The following is a 22,724-nucleotide window of genomic DNA, read 5'->3' as shown; positions in this document are numbered from 1 at the left end:
CTGGCTGGTACTCAGGCGTGTTTAGCTTGTAGGTGTGCAGCAGGTCAGCCTCCTCGGAGTACTCTTGTTTACTGAAGTTACTCTCGTCATGTCAGCGCTGTAAGCAGCATGCGTGGCACGAGCCTGAGAGGAAGGGAAGGGGGACCCTTGCCTGGAGCCTGGCTCCTCCTTGAAGGCAGGGCCAGGATGCGGACCCACGTTCCCTGTTGCTCCTGAGCCCCTGTGTTGCCCAGAGCAGCGTGGCCGCCCTGTAACGAGGGCCGTGGTCTCTGCTCGGTTGGCCGTTTGCCAAGCTCCCCCTTTTGCCGGCCGCTGAGGGTGAGTGCCCTGTAAGGAGGGTGGAAGTCACCGCGCTGTCCATTTCTCGGCTCGGGGGAGGTCTTTAGAGGCCTGAGTCACGGGACCGCCCAGTAGGATGGGCGGTCCCTACTCAAAGCCTGTCAGTACTTTTAGTCAAACATTTCTCATCTCCCTTCAGGGTTTCCCACAAGGCCATTCCTCTCTCTCTGTACTCAGGGTTTAACAACAAAACCTTTTCTCCTTCTTCACTCAGTTCTTCCCCCAAAAAACCTTCTCCCCTCCGAACTTTCTAACATAACTTTTGCCCTTCTTTTTTTAGTGATTTCTGTAAAAACCCTTTCTTTGCTACCTTTTAAGCTATTCCCAACAAAAGTTTTTCCTTTCTCTCCCCTGATCACATACCACAAACTCTTTTCCTTCTCTTCCTTCAGCACTTCCTACAAAAGTCTCTCATCTTTTTTTCTTTTTGCCTTTCTCAACAAATCCATTCTTCCTCCCTCAACACTTCCATATATATTTTTCCTTCTACCTCTTTTCTATGCTTTCCAACAAAATCGTTACCCTTTCCCCCCTCAGCACTTTAGTCAAAAACTTTTCCCTCCTCCCCTTGCACTTCTTGGAAAATATCTTTCCCCATCTTCCCATAGCATGTTCCGGCAGAAAGTTTCCCATCCTCTCCTCAGTGCTTCCCACAAAAAAACCCTTCCTCTCTGTCCTCAGTGCTTCCTCAAAGTATTTTAACATCTCCCCTCAATCTTTCCACAAAACTCCTTTCTGTCTGCACTTCTCCATAAAACCAATTCCTTTACTTACCCTCAGCACTTCCAATCAAAATCTTTTACCTTCTCCCCTCAGCACTTCCTGAAAAAACTTTTCCCTCTTCCCTCAGGACTTCCAAACAAAACCATTTCTTCTCCCTCAGCGTTTTGCAGAAAAGCCTTTTCCCCTTCCAGCACATCCAGATAAAACCACTTCCCTCTCCTCAGTACTTTACACAAAAATTTTCTCCACCACCTGCTTGTTTCAGGACAAACTCTTTCCCCTCTCTCCCCAGAAAACTTCATAAGAAAACATTTTCCTCTCCCTTCCCTAAGCACCCTACAGAAAACCCTTCTCCCCCACTTCCCTCAGCACTACCAAAGAAAGTAGTGCTCCCTTCAGCACTTCCAACTAAAGACTTTTACCCTCCCCTCAGCGCTTTCTCAAAAAATTTTCCCCTCTGTCATCTCAGCACTTCCACCAAAACTTTTCCCTTCTCTCCCCTCAGCCCTTCCCATAAAAAACCCTCACTGTCCTAAGCATTTCCCCCAAGAAATCTTTCCCCTCTCCCCTCAGCACTTCCCACAAAAAACCCTTCCCTTTTCTCCCCTCAACACTTGCCACAAAGACTCTAACCCCTCCATCCACATTTCCCCAAAAGTTTCCCCATTCTCACCTAGACGTTCCCCACAAAAATCCTTTCCCCTTTCTCCCCTCAGCATTTCCCGCCAAAACCCCTCCCCCCTCCTCAGCGCTTCCCCCAAGATATCTTCCTCCTCTCCCCTCAACGCTTCCCACAAAAAACATTTTCCCACCATCTCCTCGACGTTTCCCAACAAAAATCCCTTCCCCTGTCACCTCAGCACTTCCCACCAAAACCTTTCCCCTCTCCCCTCAGCGCTTCCAACTAAAGCCCTTTAAACCTCCCCTCAGCGCTTCCTCAATAAACTTTTCCCCTCTGTCACCTCAGCACTTCCCGCCAAAACCTCTCCCCCCCAGCACTTTCCCCAAGAAATCTTTCCCCTCTCCTCTCAGCACTTCCCACAAAAAACATTTTCCCACTCTATCCTCCATGTTTCCTGATGAAAACCCTTTCCCCTTTGTCACCTCAGCACTTCCACCAAAACGTTTCTCCTCTCTCCCTCAGCTCTTCCCAAAAAAAACCTCCCTCCCTCTCCTCAGCATTTCCCCCAAGAAATCTTTCCCCTCTCCCCTCAGCGATTCCCACAAAAAGACTCTGACCCCTCCCTCCACACTTCCCCAAAAGCTCCCCCCATTCTCACCTAGACGTTTCCCACAAAAAAAGTTTCCCCTTTCTCCCCTCAGCATTTCCCGCCAAAACCCCTCCCCCCCAGCGCTTCCCCCAAGATATCTTCCTCCTCTCCCCTCAACGCTTCCCACAAAAAACATTTTCCCACCATCTCCTCGACGTTTCCCAACAAAAATCCCTTCCCCTGTCACCTCAGCACTTCCCACCAAAACCTTTCCCCTCTCCCCTCAGCGCTTCCAACTAAAGCCCTTTAAACCTCCCCTCAGCACTTCCTCAAAAAACCTTTCCCCTCTGTCACCTCAGCACTTCCCGCCAAAACCTCTCCCCCCCAGCACTTTCCCCAAGAAATCTTTCCCCTCTCCCCTCAGCACTTCCCACAGAAAACATTTTCCCACTCTATCCTCCATGTTTCCTGACGAAAATCCTTTCCCCTCTCCCCTCAGCACTTCCAACTAAAGTCCTTTTCCCTCCCTCAGCACTTCCTCAGAAGTCCTTTCCCCTTTCTCCCCTCAGCACTTCCCACCAAAACTCTTCCCCCCTCCTCAGCGCTTCCTCAAAAAATTTTTCCCCTCTGTCACCTCAGCACTTCCACCAAAATCTTTCCCCTCTCTCCCCTCAGCCCTTCCCATAAAAAAACTCCCTCCCTCTCCTCGGCATTTCCCCCAAGAAATCTCTCCCCTCTCTCCTCAGTGCTTCCCACAAAAAACATTTTCCCACCATCTCCTCGATGTTTCCCAACAAAAATCCCTTCCCCTGTCACCTCAGTACTTCCCACCAAAACCTTTCCCCTCTCCCCTCAGCGCTTCCAACTAAAGCCCTTTACCCTCCCCTCAGCGCTTCCTCAATAAACCTTTCCCCTCTGTCACCTCAGCACTTCCCGCCAAAACCTCTCCCCCCCAGCACTTTCCCCAAGAAATCTTTCCCCTCTCCCCTCAGCGATTCCCACAAAAAGACTCTGACCCCTCCCTCCACACTTCCCCAAAAGCTCCCCCCATTCTCACCTAGACGTTTCCCACAAAAAGTTTCCCCTTTCTCCCCTCAGCATTTCCCGCCAAAACCCCTCCCCCCTCCTCAGCGCTTCCCCCAAGATATCTTCCTCCTCTCCCCTCAACGCTTCCCACAAAAAACATTTTCCCACCATCTCCTCGACGTTTCCCAACAAAAATCCCTTCCCCTGTCACCTCAGCACTTCCCACCAAAACCTTTCCCCTCTCCCCTCAGCGCTTCCAACTAAAGCCCTTTAAACCTCCCCTCAGCGCTTCCTCAATAAACTTTTCCCCTCTGTCACCTCAGCACTTCCCGCCAAAACCTCTCCCCCCCAGCACTTTCCCCAAGAAATCTTTCCCCTCTCCTCTCAGCACTTCCCACAAAAAACATTTTCCCACTCTATCCTCCATGTTTCCTGATGAAAACCCTTTCCCCTTTGTCACCTCAGCACTTCCACCAAAACGTTTCTCCTCTCTCCCTCAGCTCTTCCCAAAAAAAACCTCCCTCCCTCTCCTCAGCATTTCCCCCAAGAAATCTTTCCCCTCTCCCCTCGGCGATTCCCACAAAAAGACTTTGACCCCTCCCTCCACACTTCCCCAAAAGCTCCCCCCATTCTCACCTAGACGTTTCCCACAAAAAAAGTTTCCCCTTTCTCCCCTCAGCATTTCCCGCCAAAACCCCTCCCCCCCCAGCGCTTCCCCCAAGATATCTTCCTCCTCTCCCCTCAACGCTTCCCACAAAAAACATTTTCCCACCATCTCCTCGACGTTTCCCAACAAAAATCCCTTCCCCTGTCACCTCAGCACTTCCCACCAAAACCTTTCCCCTCTCCCCTCAGCGCTTCCAACTAAAGCCCTTTAAACCTCCCCTCAGCACTTCCTCAAAAAACCTTTCCCCTCTGTCACCTCAGCACTTCCCGCCAAAACCTCTCCCCCCCAGCACTTTCCCCAAGAAATCTTTCCCCTCTCCCCTCAGCACTTCCCACAGAAAACATTTTCCCACTCTATCCTCCATGTTTCCTGACGAAAATCCTTTCCCCTCTCCCCTCAGCACTTCCAACTAAAGTCCTTTTCCCTCCCTCAGCACTTCCTCAGAAGTCCTTTCCCCTTTCTCCCCTCAGCACTTCCCACCAAAACTCTTCCCCCCTCCTCAGCGCTTCCTCAAAAAATTTTTCCCCTCTGTCACCTCAGCACTTCCACCAAAATCTTTCCCCTCTCTCCCCTCAGCCCTTCCCATAAAAAAACTCCCTCCCTCTCCTCGGCATTTCCCCCAAGAAATCTCTCCCCTCTCTCCTCAGTGCTTCCCACAAAAAACATTTTCCCACCATCTCCTCGATGTTTCCCAACAAAAATCCCTTCCCCTGTCACCTCAGTACTTCCCACCAAAACCTTTCCCCTCTCCCCTCAGCGCTTCCAACTAAAGCCCTTTACCCTCCCCTCAGCGCTTCCTCAATAAACCTTTCCCCTCTGTCACCTCAGCACTTCCCGCCAAAACCTCTCCCCCCCAGTGCTTCCCCCAAGAAATCTTTCCCCTCTCCCCTCAGCGATTCCCACAAAAAGACTCTGACCCCTCCCTCCACACTTCCCCAAAAGCTCCCCCCATTCTCACCTAGACGTTTCCCACAAAAAGTTTCCCCTTTCTCCCCTCAGCATTTCCCGCCAAAACCCCTCCCCCCTCCTCAGCGCTTCCCCCAAGATATCTTCCTCCTCTCCCCTCAACGCTTCCCACAAAAAACATTTTCCCACCATCTCCTCGACGTTTCCCAACAAAAATCCCTTCCCCTGTCACCTCAGCACTTCCCACCAAAACCTTTCCCCTCTCCCCTCAGCGCTTCCAACTAAAGCCCTTTAAACCTCCCCTCAGCGCTTCCTCAATAAACTTTTCCCCTCTGTCACCTCAGCACTTCCCGCCAAAACCTCTCCCCCCCAGCACTTTCCCCAAGAAATCTTTCCCCTCTCCTCTCAGCACTTCCCACAAAAAACATTTTCCCACTCTATCCTCCATGTTTCCTGATGAAAACCCTTTCCCCTTTGTCACCTCAGCACTTCCACCAAAACGTTTCTCCTCTCTCCCTCAGCTCTTCCCAAAAAAAACCTCCCTCCCTCTCCTCAGCATTTCCCCCAAGAAATCTTTCCCCTCTCCCCTCGGCGATTCCCACAAAAAGACTTTGACCCCTCCCTCCACACTTCCCCAAAAGCTCCCCCCATTCTCACCTAGACGTTTCCCACAAAAAAAGTTTCCCCTTTCTCCCCTCAGCATTTCCCGCCAAAACCCCTCCCCCCCCAGCGCTTCCCCCAAGATATCTTCCTCCTCTCCCCTCAACGCTTCCCACAAAAAACATTTTCCCACCATCTCCTCGACGTTTCCCAACAAAAATCCCTTCCCCTGTCACCTCAGCACTTCCCACCAAAACCTTTCCCCTCTCCCCTCAGCGCTTCCAACTAAAGCCCTTTAAACCTCCCCTCAGCACTTCCTCAAAAAACCTTTCCCCTCTGTCACCTCAGCACTTCCCGCCAAAACCTCTCCCCCCCAGCACTTTCCCCAAGAAATCTTTCCCCTCTCCCCTCAGCACTTCCCACAGAAAACATTTTCCCACTCTATCCTCCATGTTTCCTGACGAAAATCCTTTCCCCTCTCCCCTCAGCACTTCCAACTAAAGTCCTTTTCCCTCCCTCAGCACTTCCTCAGAAGTCCTTTCCCCTTTCTCCCCTCAGCACTTCCCACCAAAACTCTTCCCCCCTCCTCAGCGCTTCCTCAAAAAATTTTTCCCCTCTGTCACCTCAGCACTTCCACCAAAATCTTTCCCCTCTCTCCCCTCAGCCCTTCCCATAAAAAAACTCCCTCCCTCTCCTCGGCATTTCCCCCAAGAAATCTCTCCCCTCTCTCCTCAGTGCTTCCCACAAAAAACATTTTCCCACCATCTCCTCGATGTTTCCCAACAAAAATCCCTTCCCCTGTCACCTCAGTACTTCCCACCAAAACCTTTCCCCTCTCCCCTCAGCGCTTCCAACTAAAGCCCTTTACCCTCCCCTCAGTGCTTCCTCAATAAACCTTTCCCCTCTGTCACCTCAGCACTTCCCGCCAAAACCTCTCCCCCCAGCACTTTCCCCAAGATATCTTCCCTCTCTCTCCTCAGTGCTTCCCACAAAAAACATTTTCCCACCATCTCCTCGATGTTTCCCAACAAAAATCCTTTCCCGTCACCTCAGCACTTCCCACCAAAACTTTTCCCCTCTCCCCTCAGCACTGCCAACTAAAACTCTTTACCCTCCCCTCAGCGCTTCCTCAAAAAACTTTTCCCCTCTCCCCTCAGCACTCCCCACAAAAAAAAATTTACCCACTATCTCCTCCATGTTTCCCAACAAAAAACCTTTCCTCTCACAAGCCTTGCCACTTCTCCCCTCAGCACTTCCCACAAAAATCCTTTCCCCCTCCCCTCAGCACTTCCAACTAAAGCCTTTTGCCCTCCCCTCAGTCCTTCCTCAAAAAACCTTTTCCCTCTCACCTCAGCACTTCCCACCTAAGCCTTTCCCCACAATTTCCTTGACAGTTCCCAAGAAAACCTCCTCCCTCCCTGCAGCACTTCCTGACAAAACATTTCCCTCTCCCTCCTCTCGGTACTTCCAAGGAAAGCCTTTTGCCCTCTCCCCTCAGCACTTCCTGATAAATCCATTCCTTTTCCTTCCCCTCAGCACTTTGCACAAGTCTTTTCCCCTCTCTCCCCTCAGCACTTCCCACTGAAAGACTTTATCCTCTCTCCCCTTGGTGATTCCCAACAAAATATCTCCCCTCTCCCTTCAGCCTGTCCCAAAAAATCCTTTCCTATTGCCTCCCCTGAATGCTTTCCGCCAAAAGCTCCCCCTCCCCAGTGCTTTGCACAAAAACCTTCCTGGCTCTCAGCACTTCCTTTCCAACCTCAACTATTCTGTGAAAAACCACTATAGAGCTCTAGAGACCTCTCCAATCACTCACAACTATGGGAGGAACTTTGTACATTTTTTAAATGTATTTGAATTACTGAAAGAAACCTCTGAGATTATCTATTCTGGATCTATTTGCTTAGGCTAAAACTGCAAGAAACCCTATCCAAGCATCACTGCTATAATAATGGAGCCTTTAACAGGAACGTGACACATTTAACTGTTATTTGCCGCTTTTCCTCCTTTCAGCCCACTCTTCCTAGCCTTTCCTCTGGGAGACACTGGTGAAATACAGCACCAGCCTGCAGGCTTGTAAGACTACAACTCCAGGTCTCCATGGAAGCAAAATCCCAGCTTTAACTTGCACCTCCAAACAAAGCCAAGCAACCTGTCACGTACCACAGAAAAAATACTAATGGAATTAGAAGAGATTCCTTTTCCTAAAGCACAGACTATTTCCTCCAGAAGATTCAAAACTGGGGTCAGGCTGAGCTTGAGCTGCTTACATTTAAGCAGTTATTCTCATATTTAGCACAGTGCAAGGAAAAAACTTGTTAGCAAGCATATCACTCTCTATTTTAATTCATGCAAAAGTGGAGAGTGCTTGATATTTGCATTGAAAATTACCAGATAAACCTGAGACCATATACCACTTAAGAGTGTAGCCTTTGTATTTTTAATACCCACATACTTGTCTAGTAATAGCGAAAATGCATAGTTGACTTAGAAGCTATTGCCACTTTTCCCCAAAGCATTAGGCATATAATATTCAGCTTCCTGGGAGTTATAAATCAGCATGCTGCTGACTTCTTTACTGCTTCCTGGACATGTATTCCTACAAGGTACTCTGTGTGTTTTGGGAATTACTGAAAATACTGCATAAAGCTTTATTTAACTGTGCAGTCTCACACAACTGTTTGTCAGGGTCAAATTAATATCAAGTCTATGTACACGTAATTTTCCTTATTATTACCAAAAAGAAATTTCCATATTCATGATAGAGGGAAAAAAAATCTGAATTACCAGTTATCAATAGGTTGATGGATGTTTTGCTTAATGTCACATAGAATAGAGAATATGCTGATTTTCTTTTCTGGACATCAAGATATATTCAATTAAGATTTAATCTACTTGAAACAAATTAGAAGCTATGAGATATTGTTTTCCGCATTCCATGTATAATGCATGGAAATAAAACAACACTGATAAAAATAGTCCTTTAGAGAGTTATAGAATTTCCCCAGCAGGATTTACATTCTTGTTCCACATCTTTTGCTCTTGCTTGTCTATCTTCTGTCCAACATGCTGTTGCAATGCAATCCACAAAAGCAGATGCATGAAGATGTGACATGACTACAAATTACTTCTCTTTAGCAGATAGAGAAGGTGCTGTTTTAGCTGATAGCTGAATCCTACCAATACTCACAGAGGTGCCTTACTGAAAATATTAACATGCAAATCTGTAAATTAAATTTGACAGTCATTTTTTTCAGATTTGCACCAGTGCTATTACAATTTACAGTTCAGGCTGTACATAAAATGCAGTAATTTGAACAATTAAACGAAGAGATTTGGGGGCTAAGGGTAGCTCATCAGAGGGTCAAATAGGGATTAATTATATTCAGAGACAATAGACACCTAGCTACCATTACTAACGATTTTGGCTTATCAAGTTTTCGTAGAAACTTACATATCAGGCTTGTTATATCTGAAAGACTAAAGTGATTACCTCAAGTACTGCAACTCTTTTCGCTCTACTGTTGGACATAGAGAGCATGAGCTCCCTGTACTAGGTAGTGTGACCCTCTCTGCTCAGTTATGACATTTTAGGTTGGACCAGATGATCTCTCTAGCTTTAGCCTCTTTCTACAGTTATGGACAGTACCATGAAGACATTCAGGCAGTAGAAAAATTGCCCAGGGAGGTTGTACAGTCTGCATGCTTAGAGGTTTTTAAAATATAATTGGATAAAGCCCTGAGTAACTTGGTCTGACCTCACAGCTGACCCTGTTTTGAACAGGAGTTAGACTAGATGACCTCCAGAGGTCCCCTCCAACCTGAATTATCTTATGATCCTATAATCTAAACCTCTTGTATGAAAAAATCAAGCATTCAGAGAGTAACTCCATTTTCATTTTCAGATTAATGCTGTAATAAGTTTATATTATGCAACAAAATACCATTATGACCAGTCTTTGGGCAGATTTGCTCACTTTGTGAGTCAAACAAGATCTTGAATCTATTAAATATTTGTGACGTTTTAATTTCCTTTTACTCGTCTCTTAATTTATTAAGATTAACGCCAAGGTGGTACAGGGCTCATTAGTTACACATTTAATTTTCACATCTGGCAATTCATGGCAGGATGAAGAACAGAATAGTAACATTGGTGACAGAGGCTGACAGAGCTATACAATGTCAGTGCCACTGTAACAGTCCTGTGCAGAACTTGCCACAGGAAAGACTGACTTGAAACCTTTAAAAGACCTTTGCTCCAAATTTACTCTGTCTTTAAATTCACTGAATTAAACCACTAGATACAATTTGTCTTTATGTTCTTAAAAACTGACTGCCTTTTTTTCAAGCAGTCCATCTCCTTAGAGCTAAAAAAAATTATGTCATTGTCTTTCATTGTCGATGAATGACATTTTCATTCCACAACTGCAATTCTAAATATTGCCAGGCTATGTAAACCAAGTACATTGGCAAGTAAACAAAAAGAGAATACTATTCAATTTACAGTCAGTTGCATGTGAGAGAGCAAGCAGAGCAAGAATAACAAACAGGTATTTCTGCCTGATGAAATATAGACCTTCTGCTCTCAAATTATGGAAGTCCCAAGGAAAATAAATCTGATTGTTAGACAAAAGTCATCCCATACAGAAGAAATAAAAGTTGTCATCTGCAGTATAGTTGTGCTCATATGATTAGTACAAATACTGCATTTTATTAAGGACTGCAAATACTTTCTATATTTACCCTCCAATAACAAGTTAATACTTCACAAACTACCAAAGAAAAGCACACTGGTCATTCACCAATGATAAACATTTATACAGACAAATCACATATGAAACTGAAGTATTTTAATAGCAATACCCTGTTACAGAAGAGTTGCTATTCCCCTACTTTTGCTTTATGTATGTAAAGCATGATATAATGTCATTTTCTGTTACAGCAGTCAACTATGTACAAAGAGCACTAAATAAAAATTAAACACAGTAGCTCTCAGAAGATAACTGACTGTTTTATGCATATATTAAAGTTCAAGTAACAATCAGCCTATGTTTATTTTCAAAACAAAAACACAAGTTCCAGAGACAAAAACACTAGAGGAGATAGAGTGGTCTATGAGGACCAGAAGAACATACATATCAATATAAATGGGACAAATTCTCAACACTAAGGCACAATAGAATTAATACTAGAATATGGCTAAAATCTTATTTGACTACAGCATTGAGTGAGCAATTCATTGAGTGTTCCTATGTTCAAAACACTCAGCTACAACACTAGTGAGTTTTGTATGTAAGATGCTTTTACCTTAGTGCAGCTTGCACACAGCATTCCTAAAAAACTGGGATTTTAGAGGGAAGTGATGGTGCTCATTTATACATACTTATGATTTTATAATTAAAGATCAGTTCATACTTCCATAATGAAATGCAATCTCCAGACTAAATTTGACCTTTTACCATTTCTGTTTGTGGAAACGATCACTGTGATAGCTCTAAAGGGAGAAAAACAGATCTAGTTGATGCAGGACACTATGGTTCCTGTCCTACTGTCACTCAAGCTGATAATAAAACCCCTATTGTTTCTGACACAGGCTGAAGTAGGTCTCAGAACTTGTAAGCAGCATAAGGCATGATACAAAACCCACCTAAGTGAGGGGGAATTTAGGTGGGCTTTGGATCAAGCACCCTGTTAGCAATGGGTTTTGCAGTTGCAATTGTCTGTTCCTCTCACAAAGATTTAAAACAGCATTCCAACCTCAGGAAAACATTCACGCACATGTCTAGAACAAGGAGATTTAAGCATAAGCTTAAAAATCAGGCATGTTATTGAGCGTAAGATCTGTAGCTTGTTTTCAAAAACAGAAATTATGCTGGCTCTTCATGTGGATGTTTGCCTTTTTTTACTTTAATCCACTGAGATCCTGTGAGTTCAAAAACCAAGTATGGCTCAGGCAGAAAAGCCATCCTACAAAAAAAAAGAGCTCTGAATACAGAAAAAAAACCCCAAATCCTGGAAGTATGGAAAAACAAATCCAAGACAACCAAAACTTCAGATGATGCACTGGGCAAAACTGCTATCAAAACAGCTTAGAAAAATCTCTCCCTGTATAGTGAGGAAACGGGAAAGACTGTGTTGGAAGTATTGCCAGAAGCGGTCTAGCCAATAAATCGAAGAAACGGCCGGCTGCCGGGAGACGACGGTACCTGCAGGAGAGGCGCCGATACACCCTTCCCCGCCCGGGACGGAGGCGCTGCGGGGCGAGGCGACTGCGGCAGCCGGGCAGCGCCGCTCCGGGCCGGCCGTGCTGCGGGCCCGGCCCGCGGCCCGGGGCCCGCCCCCTGCTCCCCGCGGAGCCCCCGCCGCCCGCGGAGACCCCGCTCGCCCGCGGACGCCGCCGCCGTCTGGTAGCGGGCGCTAGGCGCGGCGCGGCGCGGGGGCCGGGCTCATGAGGTTCTCGGTGATGTAGGCCACCAGGAGGCAAATGAAGACGAGCATGACGCAGATGGAGCCCCCCACGGCCGTCATGGCGACGACGATGTCCCGCATGGCGGCCGGCTCCACGCGGAACTCCACGCACTGGGCGGGCGGCGCGGGGCGCGGCGGCGCGTAGCGCGGCTGGAGGCAGAGGCGGTAGCGCACGGTGCCGTGCGCCTCGGACAGCAGGTAGTCTCGGCAGGCGGCGCCCAGCTCCACGCTGTCGCAGGGGAAGCGCGTGTAGGTGCCGTCCCAGGAGCAGTTGAGCGCGAAGCCGCGGAGGCCGGCGGCCGGGCGCGGCGGCCCCCACTGCAGCAGCACGCTGCCGTTGCGCAGCACGTTGGCCACCAGCGCGCCGCCCGGCGAGCGGTGGGCGCGGCAGGCCCGCGCCGCGCACTGGAAGCCGCGGGCCGGCGTGCGGAAGCAGAGCCGCCCGCTCGCCGCGCCCTCGGCCGCCACCTTGTAGGGGCACCACGGCTCCGCGGCCGCGGCCCGCCGCAGTGAGGCGAGCGGCGCATCCCCGGCGGCGGCGGCGGGCGGCCCCCTTAGGGCGGGCGCCGGCGCCCCGAAGCAGAGCAGTGCCAGCAGGGGCGGGAGCAGGCTGGGCATGCCGGCCGCCGCGGCATGGAGCCGAGCCGCGGTGCCAGCGGAGGGTCCCCGTGCGCCGGTTATAAACGCGGGCCCCGCAGCCGCTCCGCCGGCCGCCAATGGAGAGGCGGCTCCGGCGTTAACTCTCGCTGGGCTGCGGAGCACCAGCCGCGCTGGGCAGCGCACGCGGGGACGCGCACAGGCTCCGGCCCGGCGGGGGGAGCGGGGGCCGGCAGCGGCCGGCGCTCGCCTCCCGCGGGGCACTGCCGCCCGCAACTGAGGGCCGCTCGGCCAGCCCCCGGGGCTTTGCCTACCCCGCGGCCACGGGCGCCTCACTCGGCATGCACTGCTCCGGTCTTCGTGGCTCCTGCGTGGTCTGTGAGGACCCTCACTGTCTCTGGTGGTACCGAGGGGCAGGGGGTGGTGGTGAGGATCATGCCACCGCTGCTTGCACGCAGGTCCCAAATATTGGACATCAGCAGCAGGGAGAGTGTCAGGGACAGCAGGCTGCCCCCAGGGTCTCACAACCAGCACTGACTTTGTCCAGAGCAGACCAATGGGTTAAAGTACAACCCACTGAAAGCTGTGGAGCTCCCTTTCCCCTTCAGCTGAAATAATCTGTTCAAAAATGGGGTTTGTAAGGATTTTTAAAAATCAATTACAGCTGCAGAAAGCCCCAATCAGAAATTAAGGACCAGAAATCTAGTCCTTGTTAAACACTAGAAAGTCAGAGAGAAATTACGAGAGCAAGACACAAGTTCTCCCCAGGAGGACAGCTGATGGGCAGTGGCGAAGTTGTGGGTCTTTGTGCACTACAAAACAAAAGAAAAAAAGATACTCCTTTTCTTTTAACACAAGTCATTTTCCTCGCAGCACCAGGACCAATCCACAATCAACTCATTTGACCTAGAGCCTGCTGGTAGAGCAGTGCAGAAGAGAAGGGGACTGAGGGAGACAGAGTACTGCTCCATCCCAGCATTACACCATAATGCTTTCTAAATGATCTTGAAAGATTTATACTGGGAGTAGAGGCTTGTCTAAATGTGGAAACAGAAGACCCCTAAAAAAATGAAACCGTGATAAAAAGAGGCACTTCACCTAAGCAATCTTTGAAGACTCTTTGAACAGTTAAAGCAGTAGAAGCTGCTTTAAATCCTGTCTCTATTCCACAGTGTTGTGTTTTATTTGTTTGTGTTTTTATCAGATTTTATATAGTGTCCTGAAAGTTTTTAAGCAGTCCAGAAGCCAGGAGTTACTTTCCATCCAGTAAGAGAGTCAAGGAGGACCATAAATCCTGCTGAAAGATGGTATGCTTCTTTTTTATCATTTGTTCTAAATATGGAATACTTTGTTTCAAACTAGCCTTCAGTCCTTAAAAAAAAACTGTGCAAGACAATCACTGCAAAGCATGTAAAAGACTTTTACTGTGATTAATAACATGGGAAATGCTCTCTAAAAAAAAAAGTAATTTTGTTTAAACACAGTAGAGAGGGAAGGTTTCCTATCTTCATACAGACATTAGCTAATTCAGCCCCAGCTTTTTTCTGTCACTAAAATCTCCTACCTTTTGAAATAAATGATCACTCTCCAACTTTAATTATTCATACAGAACCCTTTGGAACTGAAATGATTTGACTGTTTAATGTGGTTTCACAAACCAGCTATTGCTTATGGAACAAAGAGGAGGTTTTAACAATGCCTCTTTAATACCATACGTAAATGCAAGTGATGCATCTGGTGCTGCTGTCAGTAGAACAGCTCTTTATGGATAGCATCAGGTCTGCCATCAGTAATGATCTCACATGCAAAGCAGTGAATCTTTAAGGCGAAGTGCTGACTTCTGATAAGTATACAGACTAGAGGAGAAATCAATGTTTGTAAAATGTAGGACAGGAGCGTTCATGGATTAAACTAGTCACATCAAACTACAAGCAAGAAACCAATAAAAAGAAACAGAAGTAAATATACAAACATACTAATATATTCACATGCATTTAAACAAGAAAGAAAGGAAATGTTAGGTATTTCATTAGGGCAGTGAGACCAACTGGAACACTCATTTTTATAGCAGAACATATGCATTTGTCTATATTTAACCTTGCAAAGTAGAAAGATTATCTTATATTGTTAAAAACCCCAGCAATGTGCCTAAACATTGGCATAGTCTTTCTCCACTGTTATCTATTTGGAGATAAGAGATCTACAGAGTACTTTGTAAGTTTTCATTAAAAGTATTTATTGTCTTATATAAGCTTAGAATATAACAAAAATAAGATTCTGAAGCCTATTTTTGTTTAACAGCCATGCCTAAACAAAAGCCAAATCCAAAACATACGCCTTGGACTTCATTCAAGCTGTTACTTTAACATATTCAAAGCATAATTCACAGCTATCTAGGACTTGTTAAAATAGTTTTGTCTTAGATGCATTGAACTTCAACATGACCAAATGGTCTCATACTGAGAAACCTTTTCCAGTCCGAAAGATTTGCCTTTTCAAAGTAGGTGGTTTCTTAAAGAAATCTTTAAACACAATTTCATAATGCTGAGTATCATCTCACAAAAAAATCTCCACATCTGTTTAGCCAAGGTTAATGTGTTTTTTTCCTCTGCTACTATAAAGAAAGCCATTAGAAGTCTCTAGATTTCTAGAGAATTCTAGAAAAGAATGCTAACGTTTTAGTAATGGCTGCTTTTCTCAGAGAAAACACTTGGTCATCTCAGAACAATAGGAGGTGCTGTGCTGCTGAAGGCACTTGGTGGCTGTGGCAAACCTACCTGAGGACATTCCAGCTAGGATGCATACAATGAAGATCTGACAGCTCTTTCTGAGAAACGTGGGGGTATTTGGAAAATACTTGGAGCCAAACTAAGCTACTTTTGCCTCTTTAAGCCTTGTGCAATTCTAGCTGCTGTTAAGAACAAATTCCACTCTAGAGTTATCATTGTTTCAGTGATCAGATCTTGTACCACCATCAGACAGTACTTTCTAATGATTTGCAAGGTGCTTTTGAGTTGCTCTGTTGAGAGATCCAACAGAAGGGTCTGGCATTCAGTACAGGAAGGAAAAATGTTTGGCACAGCATTGAAGATATCTGATCACATGTGCTACATCACTTAGCTCAGGCCTTAATTCCATATCTGCATTAAAAGTTGTAGAAGAGGGAAAAAAATGACCCAACCAAGAATACCTAATTTGATGGAAAGCTGTAGAAGCCTCTTCAAATGTTTTTCCTAGAACAGCTGCCAAAATTACCAGGAAGTAGAATAGAGAATTATATCCTTCCCTTCAGGTTCAGTCATGCAAGGCAGTAGCATAACTGCAGTATACCTGCACACTGACTTCCATTTAGCTGCTTACGTATTACGATTAGAGTAACTGGCCCTGTTATTATAGGTTGGAACAATGGACCCAAAGTGTTTATGGCACCTATTGAGTACACATCCTTGTGCCGTCACTGTCATCCTGGTACCTGTAGGCTTACAGGAATACCTTCTACTAGAGACCCTCAGTCTCCTGCTTCCTTATTAGCAATACATCTGGACTGAACAATACTTGCCCTACAACAGCCATTCATTTGATTTCCAGATTCTCTTCAGGCATGTAAATTTCAGAATATAGAACCCCCCTGAACCCTGCTCGGCAGTGATGCCAACATCAACCTTGTCTTTTGCCAGTATATATTGATACTCCAACACTAAAGCAGCACAGAGTTCAGCAGAATTACCAGGCTTCACTCCAGAGATCAAGTGTAAAACAGTGCTAATAGCCAGACATGGGTTGGGCTAAGATAGCCATTTTTGTGAGCACAAAGGAAACGGGAGCTGAAGGATATTCAACCCATGGTAGGACTATACTCCATCATCCTACGTTAGACTTATATTTGATCCCTAAATTTTGCGACAGCCAGTCTCAAACTAAATAGAGTCTGAAGACTAGTCTTCTTTAGAAACAAATGTTATTCTCTTAAGCAAGCCAGTCATATAAATAACCAGAAATAAGAGAGGGCATTTTCATTTCAGGGTGCTGCAGACAGTTCACTCATACAGTTTAAGTGGTTAGGACATTTCCTCCCTAAGACATCTGAAATAAATGGAGGAGAACAAATCTCATTAAAATCCTTTTAGGTAATTCTCACATTTTAAGCCCTAAAACATGCCATATAAATGAATGAGCCTAATAATCCTAAACAGGTTTCCAAGTAAAGTGAGAGTGGATTACAGAGAAGTAGGTTTCATTAAATGCAGATTCCATTTAACTAACTGATAGGCATATGTTTTCCTAATCTATGTCCTGCAAACAAGATTATTTCTAAAGGGCAGAGAATGTACTATTAATTTTCATCATCTGGCTAAAGATGCATACAAACCACTTAATACTTTGACACTGTGTGAACTCCGGAAATATATTTGTTTACAGAAATCTAATCTGCATGTTACTTGAGTCCAAAGGAAAACAAAGAGCATGTTTCTGTTAGTTTTCTAAATCGTGTTAATGCAACCCATCAAAAATTTGTAACAAGCTGCATCCTTTGGCCTTACACTGTTTCTGGGCAGAAGACAAGTCATTGGTGTAAGAGACGAGCAAAAACACATGCTTTGGCTTGGTCAGCCTGCCAATACTGGCTTCATATGAGAACTTTGTCTCACTGTTTGTACTCTTAGTAATCCAGCTGTTCCTTCAGATGTTGCCCCTGCTCAAGTCTGCAGTAAAACTCAGCCTGGACTTTTCAACTGCTTCAACAGTTGGCTGCTTGGGCAAACACACTATCATCTGCTTTAAGCAGTCAGCCCACAGGTAGCATAACAAGATCAGTAACATTCTATATTGCTTTAGAGGCCTTCAGACAGACCCAACACCACAGGTTTGCTGCTTTTCTGGTTCTCCTCCACTGGGTATATTGCCTCCTGTTCCATCCCCTGCTAGAGGAAACATTGAAATAGTATTAAAATAGGGGCAACTTGCTGTAATCCAGACAATTAAACACTGACCCCTCACAGCTAACTAGTCTATGCAGCAGCACCTGTGCCAATTTTAGTCTTGGACACAACCAAGGCAGAAAATCCATGGCAGAGATGCTTAACTCTCAGCTAAGGGTGGCATGCAGCATACGGTTGCTAAAGCATTCTCCTAGCAGGGAGCTTTACATACAGGCTTGAGTTGCTGTAGTTGCCTCCAAGTCATATTTTCAAAGATTACTCATCACAGACATGCAAAAGCAGAGAATTTGCCTCCTAATTTAGATAGCTCCTGCAGTCTCTGAATCAACATGCAGTCTCATCCCCACTGGAGGTCTATTTCTAGCGCTTGGTTCACTTCCAATAAGGTCTGAACCTACTTATTCCATCCAAGAGTCAGACTAAGAGGGGCATGGAAAGAGTAAAATCAGTAGACAAATTAACTGTACTACATATCTCACCAGGGCAGCTTGGGCATGCAGATTTGAAACTCATGCCACAGACCATATTGGTCATTGGTCCTACACTAAACTGTGAAACAACGACATCTTACCAGCCCAGCTGAGAATTGGAGGCATTTTTGATTGGGATGTATGTGGACAGATAACTGCACCTGCAGCTAATCTTATTCTGAAAGTGCTATTTATAGCAGGCAGTAGAGAGTGAACAGTGTTGCATCATACAGCAAGGTTGGTAATGTAAAGCACTAACACAGTGTTAACCATTTCAAGTCACTTCAGATACCTTTCACCCATTAATAGCTTCACAGTAAGCTCCCTAACGGGCTTCTAGGGTGAACACAAGGATAGCTATGATGCTTGGCTAACAGACCCTTCCCTAGACTCCCCAGTACTGCCTCTGACTGCTGTTCTGCCTCTGGCATCTTTGCTTATTCTGCCCATAAAGATACCAAATAGTGTGATGAGGATAAAGCCCTTAAGAAAGCAATTGTTTTCTCTAAGATCTGTGTGCGCCTCAAGGCCTGAATACTCTTAATGCCTCTACAGTTAAAACAGACTATTCCAGGGAGCGATACAAAGCAGAAAGATCAGGAAACTGCATGTATTAATTGCGATTTTGCTGAAACTCTCTGAGCAGAGACACAAAATAGAAAAGCTTCCATTAAATGGGAACTGGGCCACTCCTGGATTTCTGATCTGAAGCTGGGAGGAAAAGAGCTAAAGCAGTACACTGGGAATGCTCTAACTGAATGCTCCTCTCCAGACCTGAGAAAGCTCCTCTAAGTTAGAGTGGCTGGCTGCAGCTGAACTGCTGCTGAGGACAGCACTACAGTGACCGCAGCTGTGATGCTCTTCCTTTGACTTTCCTAACTCAGCTGAGGTAGGACCCATGCTTGGCTTCAGCTAAAATTCTGCAGCCAAGAGCTCTCTTAACTCATGTCCTCTCAAGAGCTAGCATCAATATTCACCTGTAAGGCATTCTATGTTCTCATGTGATTTTGGAAAACGGAGTTCAGAACTGGTCCAACGGTCCAGTGCACAGCCGTGGTCCAGTGCACAGCAGCAAGCAGATGATTGGGTCTGTGAAGTCCTAACAAGATTATTCCACTGGACTCAATATCCATCATTATCATCCAGCTGACCTTATGCTGTAGCTCTAACACAGGGCAGCATCTGGGAAAACAGCGTTCTTGTTGCTTCCAAGCAAAGCAAGCAGGAAGCCAACTGCATTAACTGCTCCAATCTACCCCAGAGTTTGGCTCATGAAGTTGATTGTGCTGGTAAGAAACATAGCAGGAGGAAAAAAACAACCAACCTGAAAACTCTAAGGCATTTTAATTTTAAGCTCCATTAGAACGCTAGGAAGAAAAATCAATATCGCCTGAGTGAAGACCACCAAACTTACTGGGAGATAAATATTGTTTTTCCAAGTGTCTAAAAAGTGCTTAAAACACAACAAAAACCCAAAATCAAACAAACAAAAAAATAAACCCACACATGATTGGGGGTGGGGAACAACTAACACAAACAGGGAATAAAGAATTTTCCTCTGATCTTTTGTCAGGTCATGAAGATTAGTGCATGTGGTCCCAGAGCCCAGAACTACTGACATCATGACCGAAAGTAAGAGACAGCTCATATGCTTGCACAAGGTAGGAAACATGACAGCCCTGCCCTATTTATATGAATAAGCCAGGTTCCACACCTTGAGGAAACATGATGAAGCCCATTCTCCTTTCACCTGCCTCCATTTTAAACTCCAGCTGACACATACCCTCCTCAGACAGAGCAGGAAAGGCCAGAAACATTTTGGAGACTTTGAGTAAAGCACCACTGATATCAATCTAATGAATTAGCAGAGCACTAGAAATACCCAACTTACAAAAAAGCAAGCCTCAGTGAGAGGGAGGAAAGTTTCTCTTAGCTCCCCAAAGTCCAGCTCAGATGCTTGGAGGATGCAGAGAAGCTGAGCAGGATGGAGTTACGTTCATCAGGCTCCAAATATTCTTTCACATCCATCATTGTAAATACTTTTCCCTACTATTTTTTTCCTATGCACCAAATTTTGTCCTGAGCAAATCCCTCAGCTTCCCTGGAAATCATGAGCAACCTCAGTCCAGGAGGTGCCAAAAGCTGTGTATGTGCCAGGGAGAGAGGGAAGGAGGAAGGAAGACGGTCTGGGAGGCAGGTGCAGGCAGGAAGTGTTGATATAGCAGGTTCTTGCAAAGACATTAAAAAACATCAGAAAAGCAAACAAAAACACCTCTCCCAAGAGCGTGAGGAGGGCAGAAGAGGGACAGCTCTTATGGGATGTTGCAGCTGCTCAGACATGGCTTTTCATTTAAAAAAACAAAAAAAACCAAAAAAACCACACACACCTCATCACAAATGGATGTCTGCTCCTATCCTGCTGCTTGCATTTGAAAACTTTTTATTGTTAGGCAGAAGGTTAGTCTGGCCCCTCCCAGACTGTGTTCATGTCCTACCCAAGGCATCCATGCCACCAAAATGCTACAGCAAGTGAAAAAAGAAGAATATCTGAGCAAACAGAGGGACTGACAGCTGTACTATGAATTTCTTCATTCACACCAGCACACAGCCCAGCACAGTGCTGGTCCAGTGGTCCACATCCTATGATTTCCTTCCTCTGGGAAAAGGGTCCAGTGGACCCAGGAGGAAGCCTGGGCACCATCAGCTGGAGGACCTGCAGGGGGTGCTGCAGGGTCACAGTTGTTTGGCAGTCCTTGCCACCATCCCAGAAAAGCCTATCTCAGCTCAGGCCAACTCATATTTACTAGAATCCAGGGTGCAACAGCAATGTTAAGACGAGATGCACAGCCCTAGACAGGGGGGCTCTGAGCCCTCAGTCTGGCCAGGCAGCACAGTCACAGCTGCAAAGCCAAGGAAAGGAGAGCTCTGTAGAGCTGAGTGATTGGGAAAGGCCTCTGAACCTGGAAGAGGATCCAGTCATACACATACACACTTGCTGGCACATGGTCATTTCTGTTGGTGCTCGTGGTTAACCATCACCCTTGCATTACTCCAGATAACAATCAGGTTGCCCTCCTCTCCACCCTACTCTGATGGGAGCAAATGATGTTTTAAAAGATACACTATTGAACAAAATATTTCATAAAGACAGATTCCTTTATATTAGTGATCAGTTGAGTAAGTCCAGGGACCAGTTCAGGCACCCCTGCTTTTATAGTCCTGCACCTCTCCCCTGCCCAGGCAGTAAAAAATAAGAAACTCTCTTCAGCTGTGAGGGGAAGAGGAGAACAAGAGAATGAAGAAAACAAATCAAAAAGCACTCCTAAGAGGAGCAGCAGGATAAAGTCATTCCTACACTCAGAGCACTTCCATACCGTTGGCTGGAGACAAAGTGATGTCCCCCCACACATAGACATAATGCACATCTGCAAGCACCCTGCTCAGTGCCTGCCCAAGACAGCCGTCTCCTCCTGCCTTTGTCTGTTCTAGGCAGCATTTAATACTGGAGCCAGCTCCCAGGAGGAGTTCCCCTGTATAAATTGTCCCCTCACTCCTAGCATGTCCCATCTTTCTTCAGCATCTTTCAGTAGTAGTCATCCTTCTTGCCATCAGCTCCTTGTATGCCTGCATGGTCCTTCTGCTCGTGGACAAGTTCCAGGTCATCATTGTCGTCCCCCTCACCTCCATGATCCTCCTGGGTGCAGAGGGAACAGCCAGGAAGGAAAGTCAGCAAGGCTTGGAGAATGAGACTCTAACATGCAGCATTGGACTGCTTCTGAATAGGACCATTTTACCACAACAACTCAGCTTGGGAAACTTACAGGGTGAGAATCCAGCTCTGCCAGGGACCTTTAGGTGAGACTGGCAAGTCACTTAGCCAAGAAGCAGAGGTTAAGTAGCACATGCTGCCATGACCAGACTGTTAGTTTTGAAAGTGTTTACTATCCAGGTATTACAGGGCATTTTTAACATAGCCTATGGCCACTAACTGTTATAGGAGCAGAAGAACATATCCTACCCCCACCACATTTAAACAGGGTTAACAAATCCCACCCACGGTGTACAGCACTCACAGACTCCACTATCACTTTCAGATCCCACTGTCCAGCATACAAACTAGTTTCTTGCCCAGGTCAAGGATGGCCCCTGATATCAGCTTTACTACTCCCTCCTCCACCTCTTTTTTTGTTTCCAGCAGGCAGCCCAGACCCTCAATTCACAAAGCATACTGAAGCCAGAGGAACAGCCAGCAGCAGCCACTCACAAAGGACAAGGAGAGGAGGAGCAAGACTGGATGTTTTTCAAAAGATCACAGAGGATCCTTCATTTCCAAATGGGTGAGTCAGAAGGCACCAAGGTGACCCTCTCTAGCACACATGCAGCCATCGCAGCTTTCAGATGCCTGGCTCTCAAATATAGCATGAGGTAGATGGGATAAAACAGGGAGAAGGGGCATATCTGGAAATTGTGCTCACCAGTAATGAGTACTTTTTGCCTTGTCTCCTTTGCATTCCCATCTCAAAAAAGAATGCCCTTTTGAGGGCCATGAACCAAAGATATCACTTGAACGCTACCATAAGAAAGCTATAAACATTCAGATGGCTCTGCAGACTGCAAGGAAGGGAATAGTGTGTCTCCACTCAGTCAGCTCCCAGCCATGAGAGACAGCCTCCAAGGCAAAATGTGCTCTTGAGCAGCTGCCATTAAATGCTGAAATCGTCTGGGGTCATAAATTTAGACATGAAAAACAGCTCCTTTCTGCTTCCACCCTTAAAAA

At 46.2% G+C, this 22,724-nt stretch overlaps 2 protein-coding genes across 17 annotated transcripts in view; both read right to left on the bottom strand.

The window, feature by feature from the left end:
• The window catches only part of LOC104141925 (Golgi integral membrane protein 4), a 97,604-nt gene that overhangs the window by 29,498 nt on the left and 45,382 nt on the right, over positions 1-22,724 (bottom strand). For 6 of the 16 annotated variants that reach the window (XM_009671550.2, XM_068915642.1, XM_009671546.2 and 3 more), the window contains one exon: positions 14,164-21,641. The exons of 6 other annotated variants lie outside the window; for them this stretch is intronic. In XM_009671550.2, coding sequence (XP_009669845.1) covers positions 21,531-21,641 — 111 coding nt within the window. In that variant the 3' untranslated portion in view covers positions 14,164-21,530. Of the gene's footprint in view, positions 1-12,875; positions 13,350-14,163; positions 21,642-22,724 lie in introns of those variants that run through there. 4 more of the 16 variants (XM_009671551.2, XM_009671556.2, XM_009671552.2 and 1 more) reach the window with 2 other exon arrangements.
• FNDC10 (fibronectin type III domain containing 10) lies at positions 11,838-12,694 on the bottom strand. The gene has a single exon (XM_068915646.1). The coding sequence runs from the start codon at positions 12,556-12,558 to the stop codon at positions 11,890-11,892; it is 669 nt and encodes a 222-aa protein (XP_068771747.1). The 5' UTR covers positions 12,559-12,694; the 3' UTR covers positions 11,838-11,889.

This window comes from Struthio camelus, chromosome 21 (assembly GCF_040807025.1).
Source record: "Struthio camelus isolate bStrCam1 chromosome 21, bStrCam1.hap1, whole genome shotgun sequence".
In the NCBI taxonomy this organism is placed as follows: Eukaryota; Metazoa; Chordata; class Aves; order Struthioniformes; family Struthionidae; genus Struthio; species Struthio camelus.
The sequence above is the reverse complement of the archived record's forward strand: the minus strand, read 5'-3'. Positions and strand labels throughout refer to the sequence as shown.